The sequence below is a fragment of the Salvelinus sp. IW2-2015 genome, linkage group LG16, assembly GCF_002910315.2.
Source record: "Salvelinus sp. IW2-2015 linkage group LG16, ASM291031v2, whole genome shotgun sequence".
NCBI classification, from domain to species: Eukaryota; Metazoa; Chordata; class Actinopteri; order Salmoniformes; family Salmonidae; genus Salvelinus; species Salvelinus sp. IW2-2015.
In genome coordinates, this window is record NC_036856.1 from 20847432 (window position 1) to 20875076 (window position 27645).

The 27645-nt window shown below is 42.8% G+C and overlaps 1 protein-coding gene across 1 annotated transcript in view; it reads left to right on the forward strand.

Moving 5' to 3' along the window:
* The first annotated feature begins 2703 nt into the window (after positions 1 to 2703).
* Positions 2704 to 27645, forward strand: part of LOC111975313 (xenotropic and polytropic retrovirus receptor 1 homolog) — a 100864-nt gene continuing 75922 nt past the window's right edge. Inside the window, exons 1-2 of the mRNA XM_024003523.2 lie at positions 2704 to 3056; positions 10808 to 10859. Of these exons, the coding sequence (XP_023859291.1) occupies positions 2988 to 3056; positions 10808 to 10859 (121 nt within the window). The 5' untranslated portion in view covers positions 2704 to 2987. The remainder of the gene's footprint in view (positions 3057 to 10807; positions 10860 to 27645) is intronic.

Genomic DNA, 27645 nt, shown 5'->3' on the forward strand with positions numbered 1-27645 from the left:
ACCCATGGTGGCATGTCTGGTATGGTAAATGTGTGTAAGTTGACTATGTAAACAATTTGGAATTTCTAACACATTAATGTTTCTTATAAAAACAAGTGATTCAGTCAGTCTTTCCTCAACTCTTAGCCAAGAGAAACTGGCATGCATAGCATTAATATTAGCCCCGATTACAATGAAGAGCAGGAAGTGACACTCCGTTCTGGGCCAGCTGCAGCTTAACTAAGTCTTTCTTTGCAGTACTTGACCATATCACTGGAAAATAATCACGATAAGATAAAACTAGAGCCTGCAGGACTTGCTTTGTGGAGTGTTGTGTCAAAAGAGCACAGCATCTCTTAATTACGGACAGACCTCTCCCCATTTTTACAACCACTGAATCTAAATGCATGTTTCTAGTGGTAGACAGGTACACACAGTGCGTAAAAAATCGTGGTGTCTGGTGTCAGGAACAGTTGGATATACTATGTGTCACAAAAATCCCTGATGAAGGCCTATCCCAAGCCAAAAATCGTTGCCGTGTGTTAGACCTGTCGCCTAGGCAGCCGATAGTTGGCGCTAGATCTGCACTATTGTCTAGGATTGATGTGCTGGACTAGTCTCCCTAGCATATTTGTTGCCTCCATCACTGTAACAATTTTACCCTACCCGTGGACCGGCTCGCCCATTCAGGCTGCAAATGCATAATTTTTCTCCTTAACTGGCTTTAATCGCGGGCCGTCGGAACAAATGTGTACCCTTGGCTGAACGCGGTATGCTGTGTGCAACACCCTAAATTGTCAGAAATTCCCGAAAATGGTGGTAGAAAATTGTGTTATGTTGAGAGAGTAGCCTACACATATGTGTCCAGTTTTTCCCGATGGCCATTCATTAAAGCTAGGAGGGAAATGATGTCTTTGCAGCCTGAATGGAGGATGTTCTATGTACGAGCRGGTCCACGAGTATGTATTACTTGCTGGACACATCCATCCTAGACGATATTGCAGATCAAGCGTACACTATCGGCCTCCTAGGCGATTAGACATGCAGCTGCTGTTTATTTATTTATATTCTCTACCGAAATGGCAATATTTTTGTATGTAGCCTATATTTTTTCGTTTAGCTTATATGACCATTATTTGTTTTTCTGCCCAAAAGACGTAGCAACCTATGTCGAGAAAGTGACTACCCTATAGAACATGTTGTAGCCTACTGACAAGAGCAGCTTTATTATTATTATAATATTATCTGGTTAAATAAAACAGAAAAGACTATCGGAACCGTTACAAAAAAAAGTTTACACTTACAAGACGGTGTTATTTTGGACGCAGTATTTGCAGCATACTGCAGTTGTACTGCACTTTAATTGCAGTTATACTGCACTCTGACTGCAATCTTTTTTCTTAAGAGAATTAACTAATTGCAATTGTAGCCTATGTAACTGTAGCCTGTTGAATTAGTGTTGCTCGTCCAGTAGATGGCAGTATTTACAAGGTGTTGATCTATTATTGTAGGTGGCATCAATAAACTGCACGCACCCACACCGGTCTCGCGTTGCAGTCATCATGATGGCTTGGAACTCCAACAGGCGGATGATTCATATTAGCAGTGCAGACGCGCAAAGAGAAGTAGGCTATTGTGAATTAAATATAAAAATAGTGCACCTTACAATGTGGACCCTGGTACACCACTTGGCCTCAGAGAAGATGGATGGTCTGGAAACGAAACCAGACCAACAAAATAACTTTATTTGTGTTGACATTTGGTCCTTAATCCTCATTATATGGTCAGTAGGCCAGGCTATTGTTGCTCAAAGACGATAAATAAATGGAGAAGTCAGAGACAATTGCAGTGAAACAAATAGGAATAAAAAAATCCGATCCATAAACTTTTAACGATGGTCCTTCATTCCCGACCTTACTATAAAAAATAAAAAATATAATTTCCTCTCATACGATAGGCTATGGAATGACCTTGCCTACAGACAGTTGAGTAGCAATTTCATGTGATTGTGTGGCAAAGTAAAAGTTGGTGAGTCTTTCTAAAGTTCAGAAGAAACACATGTTCACAGTCTATAGCCTAAATATTAAAATGATCTAACCTTATAAAATAATGAATTTGGCTAAAATGAATATATATTGCTGTGACTATTGGCAAATACAGCCTACTTCAGGATTATTTTATACATTATACTTTTTAATGACGCGGCCAGGAATTCTGAGGCATATTCCCAGAAATGAACCCCTAGAAATAAAGTGAAAGTGACAGCTAGAGGATTCCACCCAGGTCCTTATTAATCAATATGCCTACCATAATTCATGCAGGTAGGCTATACATGTAGAAAACATTTTTCTACAAATACTCTACCAATAAAGAAAAGACAGAAAGCTTAATTGGCTACAGTTAGGGTGTCTTCCACTGAGGGTGTCTTCAGGGTTATATTCATTACGCCGACTCTGTTTCAAAACGTTTCGTCTGTTGCGAAACGTTTTACTCCAAACGGAAAACGTTTAGCAACGAAAATGAAAGTTTCTATTGGACGAATTCAGGTAAATCCCTACCCGTTTCGTTCTATTTCCTCAGTTTGCGTCTGTTTTGTTCTTAAACGGTAAACGGTTTCCTTTGCGAGATGTAATGAATACACTCCTGATACACCGCCTGTCACTGCGCAGTGACGCAACCACGTTGTTGGCTGAATGCGATGGCAAACTGCTATGTCCCCAGAATTGACAAGGGATCGAAGGTAGAGTCACTGAAGCATTTGCACCGGGACCGTTATATTGTCATCAAACCACCTGTTATAGGGAGGGAGGCCTCTGTTCCGCTATCCCTCCCACAAAATAGTATGAGACGGAGTTTCTTTGTAGTACGCTAAACGGGATAAGACAGAGTGCCCTAGAGTAAACTGACGCATGCGAGCCAGCAAGTTGACAGACATAACAAAACTTGCGTCAACAGGGGACAGTCCTACTAGGAATTACGGACGTTGAGTAGATAGCTGGTCCTGCAAAATGAAATTCGCGGAGCACCTTTCGTCCCATATTACTCCGGAATGGAGGAAACAGTACCTTCAATATGAGGTAATTACACATGTTTTTATTTCGATGTAGGATGATGCTTTCTGATTTAAAGTGAGAAAAGTCACTCATATCCATGTTAATGAATACATAATGAATTGATAGCATAGCTTGGTATTGGTCTTCGTAAATTGTATTAATCTTGATTTGTGTTTTTCTTATAGCTGTCACTTTAACTTTTAGCCTACTTCTTGAATAGTGTAACAAAAGACTGCTTGAATATGTAAATACGGATAGTTTATGGTAGGCTATTGCGTTGGCTGTAACTTTCCTTTTGATAAACCAAGCAGTCTTATTTATTTAATTTAGATTGTTTTAACATTTTAGGCAATTACTTTGTGCATCATAGTTATCTTTGTGCAACCTTTCCTGAGGCTGTCAGTTTGATGGTACAGTACTTTTGTTCATAGATCAAATATTTGCTATTCATAGGCCCTAAGCATTTATTCATTTTGTTAATTATTTTATTTACAAACTGAATTATTATATATACGTGATACATTGTTATCTTTCTTTCCATTTGTTGACATACACTGTATTTTTCACTACAGTCGTCGCGTGCGCTACATGGAACATTACATTGCAACGCTGAACAATAAGGATAGTATTTACGTGGCTTAGTCCATTGCTATTGTTTGCCAGTGTTGGAAAACAGACTTACAATATTTTTTGGTTATTTAAGAATGAGAAATGTAACTTTTTGAATAAAATATATGTCAATTATTATGCATAGGATAGTCTCAGTAAATGGGTAAAATCACAATACAATATTTTCATTATAATTCATACATTTTTTCTATCCTGGAAAATGATATCCCCTTGCGACATAACTGATTTGATTGAATACCACTATTATGTAAGTTATTTTGTTAAATGCAATTTTGGTTAATTAGATATTATGGCTTGCTTTGTTTGAAAAGCTTTAATTGAATGGATTAGATATAGCCTAGCCAAAACCAAAAAGKCTATAACTGGACCTTTTTGTTGTGTCTATGGTTTGGAGAAAGCAGTCACTCCCCACATCTTCTTGGTTCACGTTAAGAGCCTGAGTGCAGAAAGGCTCTTACAAGGCTGCCCATTCCATTTTGATCTATGAATTCTAGACAAAGATGCTGATGCGAGCCTCTGGATGATTCTTAGTCTGCATCCCACTATCAAACCTGCATGCCTCACTCTGTGGGCTTATACCATGCTATAACAAGATAAGTTCATATACAACTTATACAACCTTCATTGATCTAGCAAACCATCAAGTAGGTACAGGAAGGTATGTGCCTTCATTTGGACTAGGTGATGGTTAAACACATATGGCCACACTAGTCTTTGTCTATATTTGCAGCCTGATGCATGGAATCCAATACATGGSCATAAAAGCCATTTGACACCTCAGTCAGCTTTGAGATGGATGACCTTCTCAGAGCTGTCATGCCATGTTGGACAAATATTTCAATAATACTCAGTATGACTTATTATATGCAATTGTCTTTTCAGAAAGCACTTTGCTTTGTACTTTTAGTATTTTTCTCTGAGTGAAAGAAATATGTATTGTCTAGTCTCCTTAAGCTGTTGRGCTGTATTGACAGAAATCTGGTCGCAATTATTCTGATTACAAATAAATTATGAAAACTTGTAAGACTTTACAAGTTGCTCTTATACCTGTGTATTAACACTGGTATTACTACAGCAACAACATTGTTATATATATTTTTAGTAATTGCTTAATTGAAAAGGAAAATACCTTAGAGTAATGGATCTGGTTGATGTTTTATTGTGGGAGAATTTGTTACAAAACGACCATATGCTAGAATCCCATATGGAGTTTTTTTTTCATTTCATCCATTGAATGCACTTCTAGGTGTTTAAATCGTGTGCTGGTGCATGAGCATTAGACAACACTCCTGTGGCCAAGCAAAGTCAATCCAGATTCTCCAAACAGATTGGTGTTACAACTGTAATCTGTGCAGTATCAGATGGGTGTTGAACATGGGAATGAAATCATAATAGCAAAAGGCATTATATTTCATTGCACAGTCATTTCTTTGCACAGTCATAGCACAGTAAATTAAACCATAGGCCTGATTCAGACTTGCAATGCATAGTTTGTGTGTTAGGCTTCTTTAACTGTCTGACCTGTTTGTCTGTTATGGACARGAGGGCACTGGAGTGGGAGGCACAAGCAACAATTGCCAAGAGCCTCTGACTCTTAGAGAATACAGATAACTACATTTTATCCACCGGAAATATTCAATCAAATCACATTTTATTTGTCACATGCGTTGTAGACAACAGGTGTAGACTAACAGTAAAATACTTACTTACGAGTACATTTCCAACAATGCAGAGTTAAAGATCAGATACAAAATAAATKATAGAAATAGTGACACGAGGAATAAATACACAGTGAATAATAATGACAAAAAATAACATGGCTATATATAGTGAGTAGGAAATTACATTACTATATACAGGGAGTACCAATACCGAGTCCATGTGCAGGGGTACGAGGTAATTGTAACGATTGTCGTCCGGAGAAGGAGAGGAGGACCAAAGTGCAGCGTGGTACGTATCCATAATACTTTTAATAAAGATGAATACGAGAACAAAAACAACAAAACAACCAACGAACAGTTCTGAAAGGTGCAACAAACACTAAACAGAAAATAACTACCCACAAACACAGGTGGGAACAGGCTACCTAAGTATGGTTCTCAATCAGAGACAACGATAGACAGCTGCCTCTGATTGGGAACCATACCAGGCCAAACACATAGAAATACAAAACAAGGACAACATAGAACACCAGACATAGAATGCCCACCCAAACTCACGCCCTGACCAACCAAAATAGAGACATAAAAAGGATCTCTAAGGTCAGGGCGTGACAGTAATTGATGTAGCTACAGGGCATTCGGAAAGTATTCAGACCCCTTTACTTTTTTTCACATTTTGTTACGTTACAGCATTATTCTAAAATGAATTAAACACACAATACCCCATAATGACAAAGCAAACACTGGTTTTTAGATGAAACATCACATTTACATAAGTATCCAGACCCTTTAATCAGTACTTTGTTGAAGCACCTTTTGGCAGCGATTACAACCTGGAGTCTTCTTGGGTATGATGCTACAATCTTGGCACACCTGCATTTGGGGAGTTTCTCACATTCTTCTCTGCAGATCCTCTCAAACTCTGTCAGGTTGGATGGGGAGCGTCGCTGCACAGCTATTTTCAGGTCTCTCCAGAAATGTTCAATCGGGTTTAAGTCTGGGCTCTGGCTGGGCCACTCAAGGACTTGTCCTGAAGCCACTGCATTTTCTTGGCTGTCTGCTTAGGGTCGTTGTCCTGTTGGAAGGTGAACCTTCGCCCTAGTCTGAGGTCCTGAGTGCTCTGGAGCAGGTTTTCATCAAGGATCTCTCTGTACTTTGCTCCGTTCATCTTTCCCTCGATCCTGACTAGTCTCCCTTCGCCGGCGAAAAACGTCCCAACAGCATGCCACCACCATGCTTCACCGTTGGATGGTGCCAGGTTTCCTCCAGACGTGACCCAAAGAGTTCAATCTTGGTTTCATCAGACCAGAGAATCTTGTTTCTTATGGTCTGAGTGTCCTTTAGGTGCCTTTTGGCAAACTCCAAGCGGGCTGTCATGTGCCTTTTACTGAGGAGTGGCTTCCATCTGGCCACACTACCATAAAGGCCTGATTGGGTAGTGCTGCAGAGATGGTTATCCTTCTGGAGTTCCTCTGTGGAGAGTTCCTTTTCCACAGAGGAACTCTGAAGCTCTGTCAGAGTGACCATCGGATTTTGGTCACCTCCCTAACCAAGGCCCTTCTCCCCTGATTGTGCAGTTTGGCCTGGCGGCCAGCTCTAGGAAGAGCCTTGGTGGTTCCAAACTTCTTCCATTTAAGAATGATGGTGGCCACTGTGTTCTTGGGGACTTTCAATGCTGCAGAATTCTTTGGTACCCTTCCCAGATCTGTGCTCGCCATAATCTCTCAGAGCTCTACGGACATTTCCTTCAACCTCATGGCTTGGTTTTTGCTCTGACATGTACTGTCAACTGTGGGACTTATATAGACAGTGTGCCTGGCTTCCAAATCATGTCAATCAATTGAATTTACCACAGGTGGACTCAAATCAGTTGTAGATGTACGAGTCTCATAGCAAAGGGTCTGAATACCTATGTAACTAGATATTTCTGTTTTGTATTTTTAATACATTTGTAAAGATTTATAAAATCTGTTTTTGCTTTGTCATTGTGGGGTATTGTGTGTAGATTTATGAGGAAAATGTTTATTTTATTCCTTTTAGAATAAGACTGTAACGTAACAAAGTGTGGAAAAAGTCAAGGGGTCTGAATACTTTCGAATGCACTGTATGTACTGTTCACATAAGAAGGGGTAAAGTGACTAGGCAACAGGATAGATTATAGATAGTAGCAGCAGTGTATGTGGTGAGTGTGAAAGTGAGTGAGGGGGGGGGGGTACTGTCACGTTCTGACCATAGTTCTTTTGTATTTTCTTTGTTTTAGTGTGGTTAGGGCGTGAGTTGGGTGGGTTATCTTGTTTTGTGTTTCTGTGTTGGTTTTACTCGTTTGGTCTCGAGATCAGAGGCAGGTGTTAGTCATTGTCTCTGATTGGGAACCATATTTAGGTAGCCTGTTTTCTGTTGGGTTTGGTGGGTGGTTATTTTCAGTCTTTGTGTGTCTGCACCAGGCAGAACTGTTTTCGGTTGTTTCTTTGTTGTTTTGTTATTCAGTGTTCAGTTTTGATTATTATTATTAAATATCATGAACACTTACCATGCTGCACCTTGGTCCTCACCTTCTTCCACTGACGACAGCCGTTACATTATGGTCAGATTTGCCAAATGGAAGGGGAGGAAGAGCTTTGTATGTGTCTTTGTGAGTGGAATAAAGGTGATCTTCAGTTTCTTTGTTTCACAGGTGATTTGCTGATAGAAATGAGGTAAAACAGATTTCAGTTCTCCTGAATTAAAATCACAGGCCACAAGGAGTGCTGCCTCTGGATGAYCATTTTCTTTTTGTCTTATGTCCCTATGCAGCTCGGTGAGTGCGGCCTTAGTGTAGGAATAAGGTTATGTATTTTGTTTATTGCCAAAACAGCGTTGAGATCAGTCTGTCCCTTAGACTTGTCTTGAACAAGGTGTTGTGGTAGAAACATCAGCCACAACAAGTCTCCCTGGTTTAGTTTTGTCCCTCGCTCTAGTTTGGCTGCTCATTTGTCTCTCTAAAGGGTTATTACCATCAATCAATTAAGTTACTTTTTCTTATTTTTTTGTTCCAAATGCAATGTTGTCTGGATTATTATAAATGCCTCTGTTTGACTGCAGCAGGGCAGTTCGCTGGGCTGCATGGGAGAAAAAACACCTTAACCATTAAAACGCTTGCATGTGACTTTAGGAATTGACAAAGTGATTGAGTGATAAATTAATGAAGTCTGCTCATCCTATGAGGCTGTCCATTTTAAACACCTGTTTAGAATGGAGGTATGTCCCCCGCTCATTAGAAGACCAGAGGAGAGCCGTAAAAGCAGAGCTCGTTCCTGTGTGATACGCTGGCATTATTACAGATTCATCTCACACTCAGATAATGAAAGCAAACAGCATTAAACAGCTCCCTTTGTCCTTTCTCCTGTCTGTTTTTTATCTCATGGACCTTTCCTTTTGGCTAGTGCAATTGGTACATGGTCTTGGTTGTGTCAAGGCTGGCCCTTGGTCTGGTTCTTGGTCTGTTCTGTGTGAGTGTGGTATACTGTACTTTCAGAGGTGCAGAAACAGAAGCTGCAACATGACTGTGAGCAAGGTAGAGGGGGTTATGCGACAGCGTGGGTGGAATGAAGCCTCTTTTGCTTTTACCGTTGCAATCTAATCACTTGTGTGGGTTTATATATGCATGATAATGCTTGTGTAAGCTAATTTCCTATTTAAAAAGGGACATGTTATTATTTGCAAGATGATTCATTCTGCATAAATTGGATAATGTGAAGGTTTTACTATTCCAACCACTGTATACTTAATGACATTGACAAAAGATGCATGGTAAAAATGAGAACAGAAATAATTGCACATAACATGATGAATATGATCATCCTAGTTTATAGCCGACACAAAATGTCTGCGTTCTGGTGTAATATATCCATCTTACTTCGATAACAGAGATGGAATGGCGAGCTTCCCACAACTCATCCTCTGTTCCCTACTGGGAAGGCATCTGGTCTCAGTCAGCCCTGCCTCCGTTGCACAGTACAGCTCCTGCACTCAGAGATCCACTCAGTTAAAGTGATTATGAGAATTATCAGAGCCGTCATTTCAGATCTCAGACCACCTAGCATCTGCAATACTGTAGTTGATATTGTTATTACTGTACATCTCACTTCAACAGAAGACTAACAGACCCATTAGGGCAGTTGATACCTGCAGGTTGATCTCTGTAAGCTGTTGTACTAGGCTACAATCAGAGCATGTCAATTCCCCAAAGAGCCGCCCTGCCCTGCCCCCATTCCCATCGGTGCTATTGCCATGGCAATATGCCTCCATCTTGATGAAGGTGTGCCCTCTTCCAGCTATTAGCCTGGGCCAGTAAGCCCTGCTACGTGACCCAATGTTTGCACAGGTGGTCTACTACGAATCACAATTTCCAAAGAGAATGTTATCTACAAATGAAATGTTTCTCTTGGATTAGTGTTCAATATGAGCATACAGTAATAACTGACTGCATTATTATTGCTCAGGTAGAACAGATAACAAACTGCGTTTCTAAGTACGTTCCTTCTACATACTATGATTCATCGTCATCCTCTGCTCTCATTATATCCACTTTATACAAACATCAGATAAACCTGGCCAGAGAATGGCCATATGGAACAGAAGCTACATATATAGTGAGGTTGAGATTCTTTGTCACATCTAAGCTTTGAATAAAAAAACCTTGGTTCTACACTGTTGCACAATACACAAAGTTCATCATGCGGGTACCTGTCTATCTCAGTGAAGGTCACAAGCTTAATTATTTTGACTGGATGGCCAAGAAACGCATTCCCAGTTACTGCTATTGCTCCAGAGAGCCAGTTAGTTAGATTGGTATGGAGGAATAGAGATGTATTCAGTTCCAGGCCTCACAGTCCCAGACTAGAGAATCATGTTAAGTTAAGATGTCTCTTGTAATTATCTGGCCATATACATTATCTGCAAGGTCAGAGTGATTGAAGGAAAAAAACTCATTCTGTATAAAGTGGTCTTTGTAGTGTAGGCCAGCCTCCATCTGTTTTAATTTGAATGATCTGGAATCTGATAGACACATTTTTCATGGTTAAATACAAGTGCATTGATGTCTTATAACTCAACCTGGATTCATTATCTTCACACATCTTGGGGGTTGTAACATTAATTATTGCCGAAGGATGGTTCTTTTTCCCTGTAGACATTCTGTACTGAGTTTGCCAATTTCATATACTTTTAATATACTGCTAAGTTTTCAGATCTTTTGTTTTGTTCTTCATTTGTGTGAAGTCATGTACTTATCATAATATTCATGAGACTGGCTATGTAAGTAGATTACTTGAATGTATCAATCAATAGTATGTTGTTCATTATGTTACCATCACTGATCATCGTAATTATTTACTGATATGAAAAAGTGTTAATTGATTTGATTAAACGTCAACTGTCATTTGTTGTACGGTAGTTAATTAAGAAACTGAATAGTGATTATCCCTCTGTTTTTTCCTTTACCAGGCGTTCAAGGATATGCTGTATGCGGCCCAGGACCAGGCCCCATCCATAGAAGGTAAGGAAACTCCTGGTCCACGGACAGAATGAGCTCTCCCTGTACTGCACCCGCTCAGACACCCCGAAAAAACAGGCTCTGCAACAAATAGAGGAAATTGCAGTGATCATCCAGCTACCCCTCACACGACAGAGCAGCCGCTTTGTGCTGGGTGCAGTGAGCGCCCCATCGCTGTGCAGAGCTGGAGGTCGAGGGCCCCCCCAGATAGCATATGATATCAAAATGTCTAGAATTTTTWGGAAATTAGTTTAAAACTGAAAAATTCTCTCATCCTCATAGCAAAATGTGTAGAATAGAAGGAAATTAGCTTTTAAATMGCATATTTTGAACCATAGCATGAGATGTGCTATAAAATAGCAAATGCTTCTCTTTGACCATGGCAAAAAGTGTAGAATTGCAGAAAAATTGCTTTAAAACTGAAATATTTTCTCATAGCCTCATGTGTAGATTAGCATTATAACATTTCACATTTTTTCACCACTGGAGGTCGATGCCCTGGGGCCCCAAATGTGGTAGTCCGGCCCTGCATAAAAGTCCTCAAATACATCTCTGCATTTCACAATGGTTGCATGATACATACTCAACATCCAACGGCAGTATTTTGATTAATGCCTGAGTTGCCGTGCTGGTATTTGTTTACATGACATAATCTCACATTTCCACAATGCATAGCCTATTTACAGTACCAGTCAAAGGTTTGGACACATCTTCTCATTCCAGGGTTTTTCTTTATTCCACTATTCCAGAGTTTTTCTTTATGTTTACTATTTTCTACATTGTAGAATAATAGTGAAGACATTAACACTGAAATAACATATGGAATCACATAGTAACCAAAAAAGTGTTAAACAAATAAAAATATATTTTATATTTGAGATTCTTCAAAGTAGCCACCCTTTGCCTTGATGACAGATTTGCACTCTTGGCATTCTCTCAACCAGCTTCATGAGGTAGTCACCTGGAATGCATTTCAACTAACAGCTGTGCCTTGTTGAGTTAATTTGTGGAATTTCTTTCCTTCTTAACACGTTTGAGCCAATCAGTTGTGTTGTGACAAGGTAGGGGTAGTATACAGAAGATAGCCCTATTTGGTAAAATACCAAGTCCATATTATGGAAAGAACAGCTTAAATAAGCAAAGAGAAATGACAGTCCATCATTACTTTAAGATCTGAAGGTCAGTCAATATGGAAAATGTAAAGAATTTTGAATGTTTCTTGAAGTGCAGTCGCAAAAACCATGAAGAGCTATGATGAAACTGGCTCTTATGAAGACCGCCACAGGAAAGGAAGACCCAGAGTTACCTCTGCTGCAGAGGATAAGTTCATTAGAGTTACCAGCCTCAGAAATTGCAGCCCAAATAAATGCTTCTCAGACACATCTCTAGTAACAGATACATCTCAACATCACCTCTTCAGAGGAGACTGTGTGAAACAGGCCTTCATGGTCGAATTGCTGCAAAGAAACCACTTTTAAAGTACACCAATAAGAAGAAGAGACTTGCTTGGTCCAAGAAACACGAGCAATGGACATTAGATCGGTGGAAATCTGTCCTTTGGTCAAATGAGCCCAAATTAGAGATTTTTGGTTCCAACCGCCGTGTCTTTGTGAGACGCAGAGTATGTGAACGAATGATCTCCACATGTGAGGTTCAAACCGGGAAGCATGGAGGAGATGTAATGGTGTGGGGGTGCTTTGCTCTGTTGGTGATTTATTTAGAATTCAAGGCACAGCATTCTGCAGCGATACGCCATCCCATCTGGTTTGCGCTTAGTGGGACTATCATTTGTTTTTCAACAGGACAATGACCAAACACACCTCCAGGCTGTGTAACGGCTTTTTGACCAAGAAGGAGAGTGATGAAGTGCTGCATCAGATGACCTGGCCTCAACAATCACCCGACCTCAACCCAATTGAGATGGTTTGGGATAAGTTTTGGACCGCAGTGTTAAGGAAAAGCAGCCAACAAGTTCTCAGCATATGTGGGAACTCCTTCAAGACCATTGGAAAAACATTCCAGGTAAAGCTGGTTGAGAGAATGCCAAGAGTGTGCAAAACTGTCATCAAGGCAAAGGGTGGCTACTTTGAAGAATCTAAAATATMATATATACTTTTTTGCTTTCAACATGATCCCATATGTGTTATTTCATAGTTTTGATGTCATAACTATTATTCTACAATGTAGAAAATAGTAAAAAATAAAGAAAAACCCTTGAATGAGTAGGTGTGTCCAAACTTTTGACTGGTATTGTATATCAGATGCTCTGTGTGGAAGAGGGCATGAGAACTCTCTCCAGGCGTCATGGTTGAACGGTCTGCCACTGATCTATGAACGGTGTCTAGTTCTAGTTCACTGGGGAGCTGCATCTCTCTGAAGGTCGACTTCCAGGAGACTGGGCCGACAGGCCGGGCCTTTCTGCCGAGGTGTGAGGGAGACGTTATTTCCAGTCAGTGGCTCTGTATGTGCTGGACGTGTGTGAGAGTGGTGTGTCTAAAGTATCCACTGACCTTGTTGTTTCCAAAACCACCTTTCCGGGGGAATGGGAAAGAGAGGAAGTTTGGCAGGTGCGGCTGATAGGGTTGGAGATTGATTCAGCAGAATAAAGACCTGAACAGGGCTGGAACAAGCACAGGAAACAGAAGCGGAACTGAAAGTCCTCAATGGTCAGCTGGCTGGAACCCACCCTCACTGTGTCCAAAGTTGGAGGTTGAGAAATTGAAGGGGTGGTGGGTTTTTGCTACATGACCCCCGAAAGAAGACTGACTCACCACTCATGAAGCATGGAATGAGCTGACAAATACCTCACTGTCAGACTGTTTATAGTCTCTAGTACAGAGGTCTGTAGTTGCTTCATGATGAGAGGAAAACAGCCTAGTGAGCCGCCGTTGACAGTACCATTAATCACATTGCCAAACTTTCACCATCATATTTCAGCCAACGATGGCATGTGAAGCCTAAATGAAAGAGTTGTCTGTGTGTCTAGTTTGGCATTAACGTATGTGAGCTGTCTTTCCTTAAACACCATTCTCCCGAGGGTGTCAGGTTGGCCTTATCCCCAACATGGCTGATGAATCACGTCCTGTCTGTCCTCTGTCAGAGCTGCCATACACAGGTCACTCACTCACTCCTCCATCTCTGGGACAATCCTACCCCTCCTTTAAATTCCAGTGAAGGGTAAATGGATGGAAAAACAGATGGATAGGAGGGGGAATACATGGGGGACCAAATAACTGTACAGGAGCACACAGTGAAGGTTATTGAGACTGCACTGTAGCACCAGTCACTGTTTACTTTTCATATGAGGAACAAGATTAACAGGCTTCGCATGAAATACAAGCTTAGCATAGCCTCCTCACACAAACCCTGTGTCAAATCTGTTTGAGTTAAAAAAGTAATGATTTTATTAAATCACCCCTCAACGAAAGAATAATTACGTGAATCTGATTTCTGAGATGTTGTTTTTCTCTCTCGGCAGCGAGGCCTTCCGTGTCTGAGTGAGATTTGGTATTCTGAGAGAGTACTAGTGCCTCCGGGAGACAGTTTACTGGGTTATTACCACCCCCTCTAGCTGACCCGCTACCTGATATAGCCTAGTTGTAGTAGAGATTTGACATGGAGAAGTACAACACTTCAAAGCCTCTGTCAGGGCCTTCTCTTACTGCAGGCTTCTGTCAAATACTTCAGAAGTGCATGTTACTCCAGCAAACAAGGATATGGCCAGCTGTAGTCCCGCAGGATTTGAGATTCGTGCTATGTTTTATACATAACCTACCTCAATGACTGAAGAAGGTTTCTCCTATGTGTATGATCAGCACTCTGAATAAGACATGGAAGCCTAAAGGGATATGAAGTTCAGCTCCACGAGTTCCACAAAGAGTCTGTCAACAAGTGCCCCAAGACATTGATGGGCAGCGGCAGGGGCAGATGCAGGGCACAGTGTGTGTGTGTGTGTGTGTGTGTGTGTGTCCATTGTTTTCAACACCGTAGGCTTTCCTGTGGTCAGGCTGAGAGCATTCTTTGGATGGTTTGAATGTGAGAGACATTTTAGATGGAGATGAATATCTTAAACTTTACCAGAGACACAATCCCTCAGCTCTGACTCAATACTAGATTGCCCACACAATACAACCTGTTGCATTGGCGTTGATTTTTATACCAGACTGATGAGGAAAGTCATGTTTTGATGTTGACAAATGCCTTGTTCAGCGCTCCCTACCTGACTGTGATGAATGTTCAGTAATTAAGAAAGCTTGTTCTAGTTACATGCAGCACCAGAGTGGCTGTAGTGTCTCGTATAGCGTTTAACCTCTTGTGAGATCCTTTGTTATTGCTTCATAGTTTTAATTAAAACAGCATTTGCACTGCAGCTTAGACCAGGAGAACGCACTGAGGAGCAGCTGGCTTGAGTTCAGGCTCCTCTGCTCCTCTCTCTCCCTCCAGTGAGATTGAATTAGATAATGTCCAATTCAATTAGCCTGCCGATTATGAGATTTGAGAACAATAACTGCAGATAAACACAGCAATGGGAGGAATTAGTGTGCCCCCGGAACTATTTCTCAGTAATGTTACATGCCATAGTGGCATAGTCATAGGCAGTGTTACATCAGGGGTGATCCAGGATGATTCACATGGGGAAGGGCTCTCCCACCTCCCAGCAGCTTGACCGAGGTGAAGGGGGAATGTGGAGGAAGTGTTGTGCTATTGACTGCTCACAGGAAGACACCAGAAATATGATTTCCCACGGACAACACATACATTGGGTTAGTTAGCCAAGGTCTTGGGTATCACAAACTGGCAGTAAAATGTTTTATAGTCTCTCTAGGCTGCTCTATAATACATAGCTTGGAGGACTGAAAGCCTTGTGTTTTTATTGCATAATGAAACTGCAGATTGAATGAATGAGGGGAGTCTTTGTGTGTTCCCCTGAGTACCTTACCTTCCTTGTTGAGGTTTGATGCCTCTGTGTCGGTGTTGTTCTGTGGTATTAGTGTATGGAGCAGCTGCAGTTTGACTGGAAAAGGATAAAGCACCATAATAAACCAGTCTTTCCTTGCTCTCACCACTGTTTTAAAAAATGTAAAAAATAAAATTACACCTTTTTCTCCCCAATTTCATGGTATCCAATTGGTAGTCCCATCGCTGCAACTCCCTTACGGACTCGGGAGAGGTGAAGGTTGAGAGCCATGCGTCCTCCGAAACACAACCCAGCCAAGCAGCACTGCATCTTGACACAATGCCCACTTAACCCAGAAGCCAGCCTAACCAATATGTCGGAGGAAACACCGTACACCTGGCGACCGTGTCAGCGTGTATTGCGCCCGGCCCGCCACAGGTTAGTGCGCGATGGGACAAGAGCATCCCTGCCGGCCAAACCCTCCCCAAACCCTCCGCCGCCCCATGGGTCTCCCAGTTGCAGCCGGCTGCAACAGAGCCTGGACTCGAACCAGGATCTCTAGTGGCACAGCTAGCACTGTGATGCAGTGCCTTAGACCGCTGCGCCACTCGAGAGGCCCTCTCACCACTGTTTCTGACCCAGCTCTCAGTGCAGCCTGTTTACACTGTTATTGCAATGAAATATGAGACAGTTCATACCTTGATTACACAGCTAGCATATGTTTTCTGTATGGAATACAATACGTTATCCAATGTAAGTTTACACTCTACTGCTAGATATTGCCTCAGCCAGCCATCTTCACCCCTCCTCTCTTCACGCCATGGCGATGGAGGTTTTTCCTGTGTATCTCCAACAATAGCAGAACAGCAATTGTGACTCGACTTCAGTCCTCAGGTGCAATACCAGCAGCTAGGCTCCAGCACACTTCAGGCAACTCAGTCAACAAAGACCAAAGCGCACACCAATCAGATTATTATGTCGGAAGCTGATGTGGAGGGAGACAATTTTAGAACTTTTCTTGATTTTTGCTGGTTGTAAAATTGGTGAGATAGTGACGTGTGAGTATATCACGGTTGCAGCCCCAGACAGACTCCCCTGTCTGCGTTGGTGGAGGTCCACAGAGTGGAGCAGAAAGCGGTGCTGTTATCAGAGAGGAGAGGGGGACAAGCTTGTTGCCTGCTGAGAGAGCAGGTACTAGCAATTAGCCTGCCTGCCTTTCTCTGATCAAAGACCACGGAACAGCACTACACTCACTCACTATCATCCTCAATATTGCAGCCTTTTGTTCTCACACCTCAACTGGACACATTAATATTGCACTTCAAAGCCACCTTCATTGAATGAATTAAGGAAAATAAACATGGTAGTAAAAACCTCAATGCTGCCATTCCCCTTTTAGTGCCAATGAATTTCATATGAGGAGGAATATTAATGTGATAAGTACGTAATCCACTTGATGAAAGCGCTAACATCAATCACACTCCCAGATACCACAGATACCTCCACCTTTCATGATGCTTTCCACTCGCAACTCTCCGCTGTCTATAATGGGCGGCCTCCATTTTGTCTGTTGCTGTTGGTTGCTGATGGACATGACTGGCTATTTGAAGCCTGGTGGTGGTATTGTGGTTTTTGTGATTGCTATTCCACTCACGGGTGCCTAGGTACAGCAGCTGTTATTACAGTGGGCCCAGCTATAGGAGAGGCCCCTGTGTGGCTCTAGAGCAGGAGTTCTCCCCAGTAGCCCAAGGACACAGCCCTGTACATTCAGTGGGCCAGTAGCCTAGCAGCCAGGGTCTCCCACCAGCCTGCATTATTGATGGGCTGTCTTACAAGCTGCCGCTCCGATTTGGATCAAAATGCTAATTGCTCAGTGTTTGTGGGTTTATTCCTCCTCAGCAGCGCCAACTGCCTGCTACCACCTGTATCTCAGTCTTCTGGCTGTGCATCGGTAGACAAAGCCTTGCATGTTCCAGCTTTTACAGTAGGAGGAGAGGAGGAAGAAGCCCTGGGGCATTTTTCTAGTGGGGATTGTTAAAGATATCAAAGAGTTGGGGGTAGTTTACTAGGATAGTAAACATTCTGGTTGATGCTCCAGAGAGGGAGATGGGAGGGTCAATAAAGAGCTGAGAGGGAACTCAAGGTCATAGATTAATCGAAGCAGGGTAATGAACATGAAAAAGCAGGGGACTAATTGGATGAAGAGTGGGGAGATGCTGCTCCCTCGCTCTCTCTCCTCCTTCTTTATCAGATGGAAGGATGGCCAGAGAGAGAGAGAGAGAGAGAGAGAGAGAGAGAGAGAGAGAGAGAGAGAGGGACTTAAAGCAGCAGACAGACCAGAGGGTCCCATGGCTCATCTCCAATGCATGCTCTCCTCCGCATTATCTCTGCAGCTATAGTGCACAATGCGAGAGAAGAGAAAAAAACCATGATAGATGAAAGTCTTTCCATCTATTATTCATCTGTGAATTAGATCTCGCATGAATGGTGAGAGGGGAAGTGGGGTGGGGGGAGGGGTGAACAGGAGGTTATTGGAGCTCGCAGGAGTCAAGGTCTTTCCGGAGAACTGGCACTTATTCTTTTAAGGTATTTGAGCAGTATGATGAGGGCTGTAATCAGTGGTTTATCCCTATCTCACTGACAAAAAGGAAGCATGGAGGGGGACGTCCTTATGAAGACCAACATGTGCCAGCGGGCTGTGTGTTGGCACTAATCATGGTATCATATGGATGGTCTGATAGCCAACAGACTGACTGAGATGAGAATGAGTTGAGGGTGTCAGGAGTCAGAGAGTTTATTCAGGATTAAAATGCTTTCAGACATTGTCTCTGCTCTGTCGACTTGGTTCTGTTCACGTGACAGCCAGGTTACTGTAGCAGCTTTAATCAGGGCACAGGCCTAATCAGAAGCTCGTATGGCTGCCATCAGTCATGTTATGTCAAACTTTCTTCTTTTTTTTTTTACCTTTTTCTTGCATTCATGGACATGATCAATCTTGCATAGGTTGTGGCATATTGATTTGTTTTAGCTTTGTGTATTGTTTTCCTATTTTTTCAAGAAGTATTCTGAAAAAATAATCTATTGAATTATTGAGTAGTATTCAGGCCATGTCTATTAAGAGTATATAACTAAATGATTGAGATTATATATAACTATTGAAACAGGTTGGTTTGTGATGCCTACATTCACTGAGAGCACAGTATGGCATGAGTGTGGAGAGCAAAAAGCAACTACAGTCTGAGAAAAATAGAGACATACTATGCCCTTGTCTGTAGTCTGTGTGTTTATCGCCTCTCTCACACATATAGAGTGCACAAACACCCAGGCGTTGGCTGTAGTGGGCGGGGCTGAACCATGGGTGGTGGCGGCAGTACCATATGTTCAAGTCTTTTTATTTGTGTTGATGCAGATCAAATGCATTCATTACATGCTCTTCTAATCTTTCAGATAAACAATGTATCTTCCAAAGCTGCTGAGCTGGGGAAATGAGAAACTGTTCCTGATCTAGAAGTACAATTAGATTAATTGTGTAACGATGTTCAACTCACACATAGCGATTTCTCAAATGTCAATTCTTAATCATGTTTTTTCCACTATTGACTTCTAAACACACAATACGAAGCATTGTGTCCCAGTGTGTGTTTGTGTTGTGTATGCGCACACGTGCTAGCAGTGTGTAGGAAAGACAGTGTCCTTCAGTGCTCCACTCTGTCCATTGTCCCTCTGCAGAGATGGCTGGAGACTGTTAGCTGTTTGGCTGCGGGTATCCTCCTGGGTAACCTGCTGTCTGGTGGCTGTTATCCTCCTGGGTAACCTGCTGTCTGGTGGCTGTTATCCTCCTGGGTAACCTGCTGTCTGGTGGCTGTTATCCCCTGGTAACTGCTGTCTGGTGGCTGTTATCCTCCGGGTAACCTGCTGTCTGGGTGGCGTGTTATCCTCCTGGGTAACCGCTGTCTGGTGCGTTAATCCTCTCTGTGTAACCTGCTTGTCTGGTGGCTGTATCTCTCTCTGGGTACCTGCTGTCTGGTGGCGTTATCCTCCTGGGTAACCTGCTGTCTGGTGTGCTGTATCTCTCCTGGTAACCTGCTGTCTGGTGGCTGTTATCCTCCTGGGTACCTCTGTCTGGTGGCTGTTATCCTCCTGGGTAACCTGCTGCTGGTGCTGTTTATCCTCCTTGGTAACTCCTGCCTGTCTGGTGGCTGTTATCCTCCTGGGTAACCTGCTGTCTGGTGGCTGTTGCTGGAGGTCTGTGTTGGCCCCTCCCTCCCTCTAGATCCCACTGTCTCTCCCACTGACTCTTTAATCTATATTGTAATTCTCACCAGAGGGGAGCAGGTGATGACAGAAAATAGCTCTGAAATGCTCTGACTAGGTATGGTAAAGCTTGTGCCACTGCTATTGACAGATACATTTTAGGCCCATACAGTTGCAGGTCTAGTTGCGCTATTTTACTCGGCAGTTAAAGATGAATCTATTTTGAGTGGGCAGTAGGAAATAGGATATTTTTTGCAGAATGTATCCAAGTGGCGTGTTGGTTTAAATTGAGTCCCTTCCCATGGGGTCAGTATGAGTGAGAGGGAGAGAAAGAGAGGGAGAGACGGAGAGAGAAGATGGCCGTTCCTGCATTGAGCTGGAGCTCCCCATGCTCAGTTGTGCCCGTGGGCTAAAGTGGCAGAGGAGAGACTGGTGACATTGACAGTGATTGTAAGATAGTAAAGCAGTGAGCTAGAGTCTTGGGGATGGCCTTTTATCTCCTCTGTTAAATGCTCTCATTACAAGGATGAACAAATTTGTACATAAATGACAACATGTCACAGAGAATAGATACTGTATTTGACCATATCTATCTTATTTGAGTGCAGAGGGTCAAGACGTTAAGGCAATAATGTGATTTTTATTATTATAGTAGTGAATCAATTATTCAATGATATTGTGTCCGGACAACTTGTTTTATTTTATATTAAATATTGAATTATTAACACTGTGTTAGATTGGAAATATGGCCTCTCCACAAATCTGGTAATTTATCCCAGTTACAGAAAGCCATTGTGAAGTTAGACATACATTGTATTTCGAGGATTGGATCATATGTGTTTATGGTTTACAGTGCTTGAATCTACAAATCATCATTTATGTAGAGAGCAAATCATTTGTGATACAACAATATTCCACATAGAGATTAATATGTTCATTTGCAGTAAATAAATACTGTTGTGACAAATGTGGATAGAGCAGTAATCCTGAAATAGGCTGTATTATTATGTCATTTTCAAAGAAACACGTTTTGGATATTTATCGGGTGTAGCAGGAGAACTGAAATTACTTTAAATATGGCTTCAAATGACCAACAAAGTTTTCCTTCAATATATCCTCTTTTTCCTAACATATTCATAATATTCTCTTTGTGGAGACTCGAGCAATGGACCAGCATTTCTTTCATTAATCTTTGACCAGCTTGCTTAGCCCTAGAGACTTCCATTAGGCTTCAAAACACTGGACTGCCACATACACACTCTCACACACGCAGAAACTCTAACACTCAAACATACGCACTCTGGCAGGCCCGCTATACACACTGTTACAGTTTCTAGCGCCTCTGTTGTGCAGCTGTTGGAAAATCGTCCCAAATTTCTGTCGTTGAGCTAGTAGTTCTATGTCAAGAATGTGAGCGTTTCTAATTCGTAACACTTCATTTTACCCATCGCCATCATATGGTGGCCTCGGGAAATATGCATATTTCATGTCATCCGCAGCTTGTGGATAATATATTCGTGATGAGTGTTAATAATAACCAATTACCGTTGTACAGTGAGTCTAATCCTGCGTCAGAGTTTTCACACCACATGTGGTCCCATGTAGCCTGTGTCTCTCTCTCTGCCCTGGGGACGGACTGGAACTGGGACTGGGTGGCGCCAGGAAGCACAGAGAGAGAAAAGCTCCAAGCCACCAGTGGAGAAGGGACCTAATGTACTTACTCTGATTGAGTAGACTCACCCTATCCGCACTTGTTTCAACACCAAAACAAACCAGCCCACCATCTCCCAAGTGTGTTAATATGCTGAGTGGTTACTTCAGGAAATGTCCTCCACTGACAACTACCCTGCCCTATTGTTACCTTAAACTCTTCTATTGTTACCTTAAACTCTTCTATTGTTACCTTAAACTATTCTATTGTTACCTTAAACTCTTCTATTGTTACCTTAAACTCTTCTATTGTGGTTCAAGAAATTACCATTTGTCTATGATTAGGATTTTTCTCTCCCCAGGCAAAATGCATGTTGTCTTGACAGTCGACATCTCATAATTAGGCTCCATATACCCAATCAGTATGCAGTTAAATTGAGCATAACAAACCTATTGTTCCCTTGGCATGAAAGTGCAGTCTGCAGTAAGAGCTCATTTTCATTTCCTCATTGGCATGTTAAAGACTTGAGATGTGTCTCTAGTTATGCAAATATACGTGACTCTTTGTATAAGTGTTTCTTCTTAAAGACCAAGAGGGGGGAACAGAGCTAAACCTCACAGCCAAAGGTAACCATGGCACTCAGTTGGTGAGCAAAATCATTTGGACATTTTTTTCACATCCAAGGGGCCAAAAACACTCTGTTGGCTGTTGATAGCTGACAACATTTCTAGGCCATGAAAATAGATCAGATTTTCATGGCCTAGAAAAATGTAAGACCTTGTGCTACACTTGTGATGTCCCAACGGGTTAAAGATATTGTGTTTACAAAAATGGTCCATTGACATAGGCCTAGCCTAACTGATTTCCAGATCTGTTATTTAGCTACTGCAGCAGCTTGCGTCTGCTTTGCATAACTTCCCCTTAGATCAACACTAGCCTTTGTTTCCATTCTGGCTGCAGTTCCACCTGACAGGGAGGACTCGTACAGTGCATTACTAGTGCATTAGCGAGCTAATGAGCTTGAGCTTTCTAAAGGACAGGATCATATCAGGCTTCAATTAACAGCGTCAGCCACACTGACCCATTTTTAGCTGACCTCCCTGACAACCTGGATAATCTCTCCTTTGTTTTTGTCCCACACACTTCACACCTCCCTCTCTCTCTCTCTCTCTCTCCTCTCTCCTCTCTCTCTGAAACTCAATCTCCAGCTTGTTTACAGCATATGTTTAAACCTTTCTACGGTCTATTTGGACTGAGCTTAGATTAATGACATTACAGAGCGTACTGCTCTCTTTCCTTAGAGACAAAGCCCCTCTGCCCTTGCCGAGCTCTTTGAACACAGTAGGCCACTGTCCCATGCCGCTCCACTGACAGTGTGCCACACACACACCCCCTCCGGCTCCCAAACCAGCCTTCCTCTCTCCCCCCTATCCAGGAGCCTTCCCACTGTTAGCCTAAATGCTCACCCATGGCTATGGATTTGATTCAAATGTTTCTGGGAAGCCAGATCGATCAAGTGCCTCATGAACATTACCGTCCTAAGTAAATGCTTTGCCTGTTGGATGAAATCACTTGCAATTTAGGGTGGTTGCATTTGAAATCAAATCAAATTGTATTTGTCACATGCACCGAATACAACAGATGTAGACCTTACAGTGAAACCTCCCCCTCGGATTTATACAGTTCCCTAAAATAGAAAATTTTCCGGTTATTTGTGTAATCTGTTGGGATCTCAGGTACTTTGTATTGTGTGAACCATAATGCTTTATTCTTCACAATGATCAGATTATGATGAAACATGAGTCACTATAAGAGGCATGGGCAATACCTCCTGATTTAATTGAATCAGGAAATAGCAGCTAATTTAATAATTTCAAGTATTGGATTCCACATTCCCCTCCCGCTGTGTCCTGCTATGATGCATATCCTGTGAAGCAGTTCATTACTATGGTTAAAACGTCTTTATTAGCCGTTTATAGGTACCATTCTGAACAGGTATCAGGTGTAGCATTGCATTGGAAAGTGATTCCAAACTCAAAACAGCCTGTTATCACACAGGGGAATCTAATAACATTACATAATAGCGTAGATCAACTTTCTCCAACGGTCCATTATTTCCAGAGTTGTTATTTTTTCATGACTCCCTGGTGAGTTGATTTCCTGTATATAGTCCAGACACGGTTTAACCAGGCCAGATAGAGAACCAACAGCTCTCAGAGATTAGAGCGAGCAGCTAAAATAAGATTTTAAATAAATTCATCTGCACTTTCCAGTGCAACTCTCAGAATCAGCTCTCACCAGGGAGCCTAGCAGCAAGAAATACCTCCAAGACAGTCACAGTTAATATTACCGTATGTCCTTCATGTCACTTTTAGAAATTTGCTATATGGCAGTAAGTAATTCATAGCCAAGGTTTTAGCGTTGTTAGTGCTCTGTCTGGATTGGGGTGAGTGCTAGAGCAGTGTGTAACAACCTTGGAGGAGTCTGTGTGCAGTYTGTAAGCCTAGACAGATGGTGTATATCCGATCCAGAGTCCTATATAGAGAGATTTGGGCCAATGCGGTTTCTGTCTGAACGTTCCGAAAGCGCCACTTTCTCCTCTATAGACGTTGCTAAGTGATAATTGATGCCTCCGCGGTGTGCTGTTTATTTCTGATAGTTTTCAAAAACCTCTGAAGATGTCCAGTGAAAGCAGATATGCAATTTGTTGACACCACAACACAGTACAGACTTGGATACGCAATATCCCCAATGCTAATCAATGAAAACGTCTGTTAAATTGGCCGCTCTGTTTTGATCCAGCCTAGCTCATCCCATCACACACACACACACTCACACTCACACACACACACACACACAGTGACAAGGAGCAGGCATGGGAGCAATGGACTGCAACATGTATATTCCATTCCTGGTCCATCCCTTGCCTGATGTAAATTATTATGTTCACATTAACATTTTGTCTGATCCTTGTGGCGATGTTAGCCTTTTGTCTTGTGAGGTGTGCTCCTCTTCACTTTGATAATTGTTGCCTTGATATTTAGCACGCCATGTGGAGAAGGTACATCTATAGTAGACTAGTTTCATCATCAGTGAGAGACGTATATAGAGTTGTGATAAGAACCTGTTTCTTAGAGTCTGACCTGAGGGGGATGATGTGTGTAGGCGGTTATCTACCTTGATAGCTGAAGTCTTACTGCAATAAGAATTCACTAATAGTTACCATGACCATCCAAAAGTTAGCTGTTGCTGTCAGTGAAGATATTTGGTGTTTCATGCCTATTAATTGGCTTCCTACTGTCAGCCTGTTTCACACAGAGTGCAGGGTGTGCGTGTGTGTTCGCAATTCACCTCATTATTGTCATCAAAGAGAGGCTTTACGGCGTGGTTCTTATCGAAAGGCTGCAGGCTGCAGCAGTTAGAATGCCAGGCAGGTCTGAAAGGAGACCTATCTGGCATTCTGAGAGGACTAGCTGACTGACTGACTGACGAGCTGACTGACTGACTGACTAGCTGACTGACTGACTGACTAGCTGACTGACTGACTGACTAGCTGACTGACTGACCAACTAGCTGACTGACCAACTAGCTGACTGACGAATAGCTGACTGACCAAACTAGCTGACTGACCAAGACTAGCTGACTGACCAACTAGCTGCTCTGACCGAATAGCTGACTGAACACGTAAATAGCTGACTGACGTGAGAGCTGACTGACTGACTGACGCTGCCTACTGACGACTGACCGACTAGCTGACTGACTGACACTGACTGAGCGACACTGCTGACTGACCAGCGAACTGACGACTAGCTGACTGACGCACTAGCTGACTGACTGCCTGATCTAGCTGACTGACTGACCGAACTTAGCTGACTGACTGACCGACTAGCTGACTGACTGACTGACCGACTGACTGACCTGCGACTGACTGCGCATACTAGCTGACTGACTGACCAACTAAGCTGACTGACTGACCAACTAGCTGACTGACTGACCAAACTAGCTGACTGACTGACCAACTAGCTGACTGACAAACTAGCTGACTGAACCGACTAGCTGACTGACTGACCGACTAGCTGACTGACTGACCGAACTAGCTGAGTGACGACGACTAGCCTGACTGAGCGACTAGCATGACTGACTGACCGACTAGCTGACTGACTGACTGACGAGCTGACGACTGACTGACCGACTAGCTGACTGACTGACCGACTACGCTGACTGACCGACAGCTGACTGACTGACCAACTAGCTGACTGACCGACTAGCTGACTGACTGACCAACTAGCTGACTGACGGACCGACGAAGCTGACTGACTGACCGACGAGCTGACTGACTGACTGACTCGACGAGCTGACTGACTCGACTGACTGACTGCTGACTGACCGATCTGACGAGCATGACGACGACTAGCTGACTGACTGACCAACTACGCTGACTGACCGACTAGCTGACTGACTGACCGACTAGCTGACTGACTGACGCGACTAGCTGACTGACTGACTGACGAGCTGACTGAGCTGCCTGACGCGACTGACCGACTGACGAGCTGACTGACCGATCCGACTACTGACTGACTGACGACTAGCTGACTGAACTGCCGACAGCTGACTGACTGACCGACTAGCTGACTGACTGACCGACTAGCTGACTGACTGACGCGCTAGCTGACTGACTGACCGACTAGCTGACTGACTGACGACTAGCTGACGACTGGACGAGCGACTGACTGACGAGCTTGACTGACTGACGAGCTGACTGACTGGCGAGCTGACTGACTGGCGGAGCTGACTGACTGGCGAGCACTGACTGACTGACTGACTAGCTGACTGACTGGACTAGCTGACTGACTGACTAGCGACTGACGACTGAAGCTGACTGACTGCGAGCTGACTGACTGACTGTACGACTAAGCTGACTGACTGACTAGCTGAGACTGACTGACTAGGCTGACTGACTGACGAGCTACTGACTGACGAGAGCTAACTGACTACTGACTGACTGACTATCTGACTGACTGACTGAGCTGACTGACTACTGACTGACTGACTAGCTGACTGACTGATACTGACTGACTGACTGACTGCTGACTGACTGACTGACTAGCTGGCTGACTGACTAGCTGACTGACTGACTAGCTGGCTGACTGACTGACTGATTAGCTGACTGACTGGCTGGCTGACTGACTAGCTGACTGACTGACTAGCTGGCTGACTGACTGACTAATTAGCTGACTGACTGTAGCCTGCTGCTAACTGAGGCACTCCTGAACAAGTTCCCATCTCAATTAATTATTTGGCAAGACTTCTACTGAAAAGCCCTGCAAAATGTGAAAATGCACCATAGGTGACAATAATAATATGCCTCAACCTAACAATATGATTATTAACTCTCCCAGAGCACTGTCTCAAACACAGAAGAGCTGTAATAGTATTGTACAGTACTGTAATGGCAATGAAGAGATATATTCTAAGATCTCTGAGAACATGACCATAAAACATGTGATAACCTCAGCCTCTGGAAGGCCAGTCTTAACCCAGGTGCACTCTGTTAATGGCACGGTCACATTAGGTTAATGGACCCAGCAGCATCCTCCAGTCTCACTAAATGTGCTTACACCACATCTCCCATCCTAACAGTAGCCAAGACTTCCCTCAAGATTAATGGGTCCAACTTTGACTATTGACACAACACTTATCTGAGCGTTTATGAGCCCACTGTTGCATGGTGTCCTCGTAAAGACTTACAGTTACAGTTTATCCCTGCAGCGTCTCTATGCTTCAGCTACTGCTCTGATCCTGACAACTTAAAGGACATTTCCACCTAAAAAATATATTTTGGTATTTGTTTCATTAGTCCATTGTTGATAGTCACAAAATGTTTTGCTTGTCAGCGATCAAGTTTTCAAGATGTGTTACTGTCACAATTCAGAAATACAGCCGGTATGATGCATGATGCAAAATGCATCATACTGGCTATATTTCTG